The 10,000-nt window shown below is 37.3% G+C and overlaps 1 protein-coding gene across 2 annotated transcripts in view; it reads left to right on the top strand.

Moving 5' to 3' along the window:
* The window catches only part of LOC136834714 (GS homeobox 1-like), a 198,953-nt gene extending 197,522 nt beyond the window's left edge, over positions 1 to 1,431 (top strand). The window contains exons 4-5 of one of the 2 annotated variants that reach the window (XM_067097304.1): positions 358 to 536; positions 742 to 1,431. In XM_067097304.1, coding sequence (XP_066953405.1) covers positions 358 to 536; positions 742 to 1,419 — 857 coding nt within the window. In that variant the 3' untranslated portion in view covers positions 1,420 to 1,431. Of the gene's footprint in view, positions 1 to 354; positions 537 to 741 lie in introns of both variants that reach the window. The other variant, XM_067097299.1, reaches the window with a different exon arrangement.
* The last annotated feature ends 8,569 nt before the right edge of the window (positions 1,432 to 10,000 follow it).

Below are 10,000 nucleotides of genomic sequence, written 5' to 3'. Positions count from 1 at the left end.
AGAAAATTCCAGTTAAGGAGGTCAGGTTCCTCCACACCTGCTGTCCTATCGCCCCGGTCCCTGTTAGCGCAGGTGACGTCATACGGCAGCGCTGCTGCTTATTTCATGATGTTCTCAGGAACTTCTCCTCTCATTAACAGTTATCTGTTGGGAAATCGTGAATAGCTTTTGACTGTGGATTTAGTGGAGTTTTGCTGATGGGTGCTTTGAGTTAAAATCCGCTTGTTTACGAGGTACCTGAAATGCACGTCAGAAACGACAGTAATAATAATAATACCTACAATCACAGAATCAACTTTCTTGAATTTACAAGATGATTGAAGTATTCTTACCACCTTTTTCTATGGTCTCCAGCAGGAGTAACGCGCCCTAGGTCGACCTCCCCGACGGACGACCTGCCTTCATGCAAGAGGATCAGAACGGCCTTCACCTCAACCCAGCTGTTGGAGTTGGAGAGAGAATTTTCCTCCAACATGTACCTCAGTCGGTTGAGGAGAATCGAGATAGCGACCTACCTCAACCTCTCAGAGAAACAAGTAAGGGCTGGTTATCACTTAGCCATCGTGTTCTCTCTCTCTCTCTCTCTCTCTCTCTCTCTCTCTCTCTCTCTCTCTCTCTCTCTCTCTCTCTCTCTCTCTCAAATCAGCACAAGTCACATACATACAATTAATTGTAGATATGAAACATTCGCATAGCTACCTTGGTTTTAATTTCCAATTCTCTTTTGTTCTGTCGCCACAGGTGAAGATATGGTTCCAGAACCGTCGCGTGAAGTACAAGAAAGAGGAAGGAGGCCAATCCAGCAACAAGTGCTCCTGCCTCAGGACATGCTCAGGATCGCGGACGAAGGGCGGCAAGGACCCCCAGAACCCCATGGACTGCAGCAACGACTCGTCGCAAGAGTGCGAGAGTCAGGACGCGTCGCTGTGCGCCTCTCAGGGCAGCCCCAGCATGAAGGACGACGACGAAGTGGAGGACGACCTACCGGGAGAGGAAGTAGCGGTAGTGAGGGACAGGTCGTTCGCGGGCGAGCAGGAAGGGAGAGCAGAGAAAAACAGCAACAACTCAGCCAAGAGCGACGAGGTCGTCCAGCACCGACTGAACCATTACGAGGCGCTTCATCCCCATTATCGCTTGATGACTGAACAGCAACAGCAGCAGATTCAGCAACTTCAGCATCAGCATCAACAACTTCAGCATCACCTTCACCATCAACAGCAGCAGCAACAGCAACAGCAGCAGCAGCAGCGAGCGCCATATCCCCATCAAGAGCATTCGCACATTGTAGCATCTAAGATCTCCCAAAGCCAGATCACAGAGAACCTTGCCAAAAGCGATTTCAGTAAAGGTCGTTTCTTTAAAGTAGAAGTGGATTCGGACTGTGATCGTGACAGCAATGAAAACATCGACGTAGTTTGATTTCGAATGTGCATGGCATATATATATATATATATATATATATATATATATATATATATATGTATATGTATATGTATATATATATATATACTGTATATATATATATATATTATATATACATATATATAATATATATATATATATATATATATATATATATATATATATATATATATATATATATATATATATATATATATATATATATATCTCATAGTTACCCTTCTGCTTTATCAGCAAGTCCCTTTGGGATGAGAGCCCTAGGCCCACGGCCTCCCTCCCTGGATTGTCGTTGGGCTTATTTGCCGACGGTGTTTGGCTTTCCTTGGCAGTCACCCAACCAGTCACTGACCAAGCCCAAAGTTGTAACTTCGCTCACCCAACAACATTAATAAATGTATTTTTTATTTACTTATCTATGCATGTCAGTATATATGTACGTATATATTGCGTAGATATGTGTATGCAAATAAAGTAAAGAGATGATATATTAATAACTGAACATTACTCATGGATATAGTGGCCTTTTTTTTTTTGTGTCTTTTAAACTTTAAATAAATCACTCAGCGTTTTCTAGGCTGATAGAAGGTCCAAATATTTAGAGACATTAATGTAAGCAACTCTGCTAACAGATATCCTGACACTTTTAGGTAAATGAGCAAAAGGTTATGTTATTCAAACATACCACTTTGGCTGTACCGATCTCATAAAAAAATGATCAGTGCCTATTAAGGGAGAATTCTCCTCATATCAACTCACACGTGACCTTCACTGGTGCCTATAGAGGTTGGAAAGTGATCCCGTCTCCTTCAGTGCCTCATTAAAACCGTATTTAAAACGTCCAAAGCCAGATAAGATGAACGCAGCGATCCTTGTCCCAAAGACATTAAGAAACTGCAGATTCCTCCTTGCCAAGTGACTCTCTGAAGTGCTTTGTAAGTGTCTTATTTATGTAAAAAACTGAAAGGACAGTTTTCTCTGTCCGTGTGAGAATTAGGACATGTCGGTAAGACAACCGAAGTGCGAGAATTTTGTAATAATGCTGATAAATGATAAGAAGCTGTGAAGTCAGTTCCGTAGTTTTGTAGGATGTTTTGTGCCACGTTGCTAGATAACCAGGCGCCCACGTTACGTGTCATATGAAACAAAGTATAGCTTCAAACCAATAAAGTCTCTCTCTCTCTCTCTCTCTCTCTCTCTCTCTCTCTCTCTCTCTCTCTCTCTCTCTCTCTCTCTCTCTCTCAATAATACCACTGCTATCTATTCTGTACATTTACCTTCGGGTAATTGTCCAGCCAGTTGTTTTGTTAGCATGTAGAATTTTTAAGAAAATACAGATATGTAGTAATAGATATTTTTCGAAATAAAATTATTAAATAAATTCCATTTTGTCATTGTATCGTTCAGTTTGTGCGCAATAACTCTCTGAGTTTTTTTGAAGAGGAAAAAGACCAAATCTCTGGTTTTTCAGCTCAGATCTAGTAAGACATTTTCAAAACAAATGTTAATTTTTCAACTCAAAAACATTTAAACAAAATTGCGAGTACCATCTTCTTGTCCTCCTATGAAGTTTTTGGATTTGAGTTGAAGTGTATTAGACATCAGAGTTTTTTTTCTTTTTTTTAGGCATGTAGCATCATGCGCTGCTGTTGATCACCGCTATGTTTGTGACGCCTCTGCTGTCATTAGCAGCTGTTGTAATTATTATGGGTGAGCTGAAAGAAACCAGGTGGTTTCAGATTTTTGTATCCACTGATTTATTTGGTGTCTGTATTTTATTACGATTTGGATTGGTAGTTCGATCATTTTTTTTTTTTCATGAGTGTTTCTGCTGATGTTCTCTAGTCACAAAGTTAGTTTTAAAAGATATTTTTCGTTGTCAGTTGTCCTTGACTTCGAATGAGACGTTTGTAAAAATGTGTTAAACGTTGACTCACCCCAGTTTAGATGGTGATGATGATGATGCAAGGTGGTGTACCGATTTGTTTTATTTTATTTGATAATAAAAGGTATTGTGAAAGAAGTTTTCTCTTTCGAGTCCTCACTCGGGAGTTGTGCTTTGCTTTGCAGTTTGGCCTGCCTTTGGTCTCCCCATTTGCACGATTTCTGAGGTCGACATAATATTATTCATGGTGTATGGGAATAATAATGATCGATATTTTTCTTCATGTTTAAAACCTGTACCCTAACTCAAAGGTGGCAGAGTTAAACTTCAAGTTACATAATATAAACGTGACTGAAAGTTGTAACATCATTAACAGCACAGTCGCAGGTTTTTTTTTTTTTACATAAGGTCAATAAGCGATCAAGAAAGGAAATTTCCATTCTTTTCCAATTTCGGGAATTAAATGATGGTGAGGAACCATATAAAAAATTGTCAAAGTGAAGGATGCATACTTGTAAACTAAGAGATGCTTTTTGACACGCACAAAAATATGTTTGTCCATATGTCTGATGTCTTATTTTTTAGGGGTTATTTGCTTTAAAGACCAAATCAGTGAAGTTGGGTGAGTTTATGTCTAGACCCTATTACATATATCTTTATCCATGAAAATGTATGAATACTAAACTAGCACGTTTACGCAGAAGCATCCACAATAAGTTGTTTATATTTGCTCCAGAAAGTTCCGTTTCTCGTTGACAGCTTCTTATTGACTAGCAATTACGAACCTGGAAGAAGGTAATATTTTCGCCCGTGTTTATTTTTTTGTCCAGAAATCTTTCCCAATACGTTATCAATGGACTGCAACGGAATTTAGAAGTTGGCTATGGGCCAAGGAAGAGTTGACTAGATTTTCTTATGGGCTTGGAGGCTAATGCAGATATGGATGTGGACCTGGAATTCTTTTTTGTAGTAGGTATCTAAAAAGTTATTGGCGGATTTCATTAAGAATTCTATGGTGTGGTGAGCAGTTAGCCAAGTAAGACTGGATGAGGTACTGGATTAGATGCTGATCCGGTGTGGATCCGGTATTTTTGGAGGATATCTTAAAGGGTTATTGGTGGTTGTAGATCCAGTTATGTGGAAGTGCAGGCCAATGGTAATTGACGAATCTGACTGGACTTTGAAATGGATAAGGGTCTGGATGCTGATCCAGGACTGAAACTGATGACATTTTGAGATGGATTTGGATTCTAATGATGCAGATCCAGGATTTTTTTTTTTTTTTTAGATGAAATTTTGTGGAGATGGAACTTATGAGTAAAATACTTTTGATGTTTTGGTTTATCTGAATATAATCCACACTGTGTATCTAGGAATTTGTTAGTAAGGCATATGGCAAAATGCTATTGACGGATTTCCGTTTCTATTTTCTGGGGGGTTGGGGGAAGGAGGGATGTGCTATGGGCTAACAGAAAGATGATTACATTTAAAGATGATTGGCAACATGAGTATAGATCAGTGGTTTTATCACTGGAAATTACTGTACCTTGAAAAATTACCGACTGCTTTCAGTGAATTTATGTTAGGAAGGACCAAGGAAGATTTGAATTAATTATGAGATGGATTAGGATATGAATATAAAATCGGGAATTTTTTCGGACTTTATCTCAAAAAAATTATTAATTGATTTTATTAGTCGGGCGGCTTTGGGCCAAGAGATCATTTGATTTAGAGCCGAGAATAGAGATTCTGGTACAAATTCATGGCCCACTTCCATTGGATTTCAATGGTATTTTGAAAGGGTTTGGCCATAAGCCAAGGAGGAGATGAACAGGTTTTGGGGTGGATGTCAATTTGGATGCTGATCCACATTCAGAGGTATTATAATAATCATATTTCGCTGGAGGTGATGAGTAGGCTAATAACCATTCCCAACCTGGTAATATTGCTCCGTTCCCTCTTTATCAAAGTTGTTCATTTTCTATGCGAATGATGCTTTAAGTAAAGGTCTTTTTATAAAATTCGTAAAGGAATAAAATGGTTTGCTTATGACTCCATTTGTTGTTTTTTTTGTTGTTTTCAGCAACATGATTAAAAATTACGTTATTAACACTTCCATTTCTGATGACCCGTTTTCTTCCTTTATTCTCATCTTTAAAAGTAAAAGTATCTGTTTAAATTTATCTTGATCAAAAGCATCGACAGAGTTTATCGTAACCTCTCAAATACAGGAGTAAAATTATCTCTGCAGTGGTTGCCATTTACTTGTTATTAAGAAATGTAACCCTGGGTAAGGTTACAGACAATGAAGTGATAGCCGTGAGGGACAGACTTTTCACTCTCTCTCACTTATATCCACGAGGTAAACAGGGATAAAAATAAATGGTGTCAATGCACGAAGCAGAAATAGCTTTCCTCTCTTTTATTAAAAATTGACACACGGGGGTGACTTTCGTTTTCATTATGACGACTGTTTGTACTAGAGACTTCGTATTCCCCCCGTTCAATTTTAGCTAAGTTGCATCATCTCTTTCGTTTAGATGAACTCCTTAGGGGCTAGTGCCGTCAGTGCACCTCACGTGGTGCCCTCTAGGCATTACTAAAGGGTATTTACAGCGTCCCTTTGGCCCTCCAGCATCCTTTCTTCAGTCCTGCTATCCAACATCTCTGTCTATTTCTTCTTAGTGCAATTTGTAGTTTTCTCCCAGTTCAACCATTAGATCCTTATGCTTATTCTCATTTATATTCAGATCTTTCTTGCTGTCCAACAACTCCAACTCCCCCTTTTCACTGTCTTGCGTGATGGATGGCCGAAAGTGCCCCAGTGATTGGCTTGACAGCATAAATTTTGTAAAATCAAATTGTTTAGACAAACGTGCACCCTGCAGCTTTGTTCTCATTGTACGGAAGATAATAACAAATGTTTCTCGTTTCTTTTAAAAATCAAGTGCCTTGATTCTTTTTCTCTAGTTTCTTGTGCATTCTTTAGGATAGATCTCATTTAAAATCGTTCATTTTAGGTTTGCGGGCATTGCGAGAAGAAGAGCAAGTGTTCTTTACCGCTTCTCCTTTAAAAGCTACAAACGAATTTTGTCATCTCTATTTCTTGACCAGTCTCACTACATTTCATCCCTTTTTTAGCAAAGTGTCGAATGCGCATTTTGTCGATTATTTGAGGTAACCGCACTGACGGTGATTTTTCATTGACTTGTTTCTGTAAAGTATCAGACCTTTCTCTCTCTCTCCATTCAGGATGTATGGTGAGAGAGGCAGACTTGATGCTACGCAAAAAAAAAAAAAAAAAAAAACTGCCAAAAAAAGGAATGATTTGTTTTCTTGTTTTTTCCTCGTCTACTGGTACCTTCAGCATAAATCATTGTTTCTTTCCCTCTACCTTTAGTCTCTGCAGTCCTCTTCTCGTTTCTGTTTACTTTGTCTACTTTGTCTTTTACAACATTCCATTCTTATACGTTTTCACATGCATACGAGCTGTGTCTGGGTTGGGAGCTTTGGAGCTTCACATCGTGTCCCAAAACAATTTATAAAAAACTTAAGGATGCTTCCTCCGGGAGTCCTTTGAGAAGGAATTTGATCCGCAAAAGAATATGTTACAGCTACGGTGAAAAAATGAAAGCGGTCCCCTATGACAAAAATAAGTTGGATAACTAATAACTGAAAAAAACAATATTTATTGAAAAAATATATGAATTATGAAATGAAAGTGAAAAGGGCTAAAAAAAATAGGAGAGTATCTTTACTATACGTTTTTGCCCTGTGGCTGAAGAACTTATTGGTATGGATAATGCAATTTTTATGTCGGAGATAAATTATCGTTATGATTACAGACCAGGCTGCATCTCAATAATAGCAGTGTTACAAATCCGAAGGCTTAATAGGAAAATACCACACACGGACACGAATTGCGCTTAAATCTCTTGTTAAGAGAACTCGTTGGAGCCACGGGAAAATAGATAAAAGTATATTTCCGAAGTCAAACCAGTTTAGAATTTTTTGAAATACGAATCAATGACCTGGAGTTTTTTTTTAACACATAATAATCGCCAGATACTATTGCCTCTTGATGCGATACGACAAGGATAGAGTGCCTGTTTTATGCGAGTGAGATTTTTACATTGGTTCCTCGGAACTTGAAGATAGTGTACATTTTATGTAATCATCTTTATCACTTGTATAATTGTAATTATCAGAACTCTCATGAACTGTTTACGAATAAGAATAGTAACGTGTAGAGAAGTAACTTTAGCATAAGTAAATCTCGTTCCAGTTTTGGACTTAAGAAGCCAGAAAAGAGCGGAAGAGAAATACAGGCACTAACGTACTTTTTTATGGGCACTGACAATGCAACCTCCTAAAAGTGCAAAAGTGTCTAATTCCAGGAATAAAAAGAACAGGGGTTGTTACAATGGGATGAACATCACTTCGACATCTGTAAGCACGAGACTGAAAGTCGTGGCAAAACATTAAGAGCAAAATCCCGAGGATTACTATCAGTAGTAGAAATGATAACTCAACAAGCTTGTGTGAGACGGATATATATATATATATATATATATATATATATATATATATATATATATATATATATATATATATATATATATATTAAATAAAATATAAATATATATAGATATAGACTGAATGGCGATTTATATATTGTGATGCTATATATATTTATATATATATACATATATATATTTATATATTTATATAACGATATATAATATAACGAAATATATATATACTTCTAAATAAAAAAATGGCCATTAATGAAATGTTGTGATGTTTTTGGCTCATTACATGTCCAACGAAAAGCTTTTATCTTACATCCATTAAGGATCTTATTATACAGCCTTCAAAGATCTGGATGATACAGAAGATCCTGAAGACGAAGATCCTGAAGACGATAGTATGCCATTTAAATATTAACAAAAAATGTGTGAAAATTACCATATACATGGTTATAGATAGAAGCTTTTAGGAGACAAAAATTCTAAGATGAAGACTGGAAGGTGTTTAAGTTATGATGTAGCATGACAGTCTGTTTACACACACACACACACACACACAAACACACATTATACATACACACACAGACACACATGTATTTAATATATATATATACACATGTATATATATATATATACATATATATATACATATATATCTATATGTGTGTGTATAATATATATACATATATGTGTATATATACATACATATATATATATATATATATATATATATATATATATATATATATATATATATATATATATATGTGTGTGTGTGTGTGTATGTATAACGTGTGTTTGTATAACACGTGTGTGTGTGTGTGTGTGTGTGTGTGTGTGTGTGTGTGTAAACAGACTGTCATGCTACATCATAACTTAACACCTTCCAGTCTTCGCCTTAGAATTTTTGTCTCCCAAAAGCTTCTATCTATAACCACGTATATGGTAATTTTCACACATTTTTTGTTAATATTTAAATGACATACTATCCACCGTCTTCAGGATCTTCTGTCATCCAGATCTTTGGGTATAATAAGATCCGATGTAAGATAAAAGCTTTTCGCGAAGGCAGAGCCAATATCACGACATTTCCTTAATGGCCAAGTAGAAGTAGCACGCTTTCGTTCATTGCCTCCTTCGTTGGCACTTATAACTGTACATGTAATAAGCAGTAAATCTGGTAGCATCTTAACCCTCTCGCCATTCAGTCTATATTTCACATTTTTTTTTATTTAATGTGGTGTTATATATAGTAACTTTAATTTCGTCTCCAAAAAGTTCCACTGACCAAGTCTTAGATTTTTATTAATAACAGCATGATTAAGAATTATGATAATATGGCGATGAGTTTGTCATTTTCTTTATTAAATGAATGATAAAAGCGGAACTGAAGTCGACCAGTGATTATTAACAAATATGTCAACCAATATGTTATGGCAGCCCCTAACTGCTATTGTTGTTTTTTTTGTGTGTGTGTTTCTTTTTTGAGAGAGAGAGAGAGAGAACATGAAGGAAATGTCGCACTTATTTTCCACCGTAGATCGAGAAGTGCCGAGTTTGTTAAGAGTACGAGTTTCAAAATGAGTATTAAAAAGGGTGCCTATTTGAGGGTCGCCTCTCGAGGCCTGGGAACGACGCTCTCGCGGAGTAGTGACACCCGCTGTACCTTACGTCCGAGTGGGTATCATGCCTTAATGAGTGGTTTCCCAGGCCACTCCACAGGGGGTGCACCCACTCGCCAGCCTCTCGACACCTTTTGTTCCTAAGTTTTAATGGTCAAACATCGGCGAGCAGTGGGAAGGGGGACGGATGGAGGGATTGGTGAAGGGATTTCATTATCTGATTCGGGTCGAGGATCGAATGGAGGAGCTGGTGGGCTGGGGAGGGAGGGCGGGGTGGGGGTTGTTTGGGGAGGTGAGGGAGGGGTGGGCGGAGATTTAGGAGGAGGGGCACGGATGTAAAGAAGTACAAGGCTGATTACCGTGATTGGGAATGTGGGAAGGAGGAAGCCGTACTTTTATTTGGTTATAACCAGGCTTTGTAGACAGAGCTCTGGAGTCTCGTGTGTGCATATATATATATATATATATATATATATATATATATATATATATATATATATATATATATATATATATATATATATATATATATATATATATATTAT

Source organism: Macrobrachium rosenbergii, chromosome 4 (genome assembly GCF_040412425.1).
Source record: "Macrobrachium rosenbergii isolate ZJJX-2024 chromosome 4, ASM4041242v1, whole genome shotgun sequence".
Taxonomy (NCBI): Eukaryota; Metazoa; Arthropoda; class Malacostraca; order Decapoda; family Palaemonidae; genus Macrobrachium; species Macrobrachium rosenbergii.
Note: the sequence above shows the minus strand (reverse complement) of the source record. Positions and strands in the feature narration are given on the sequence as shown.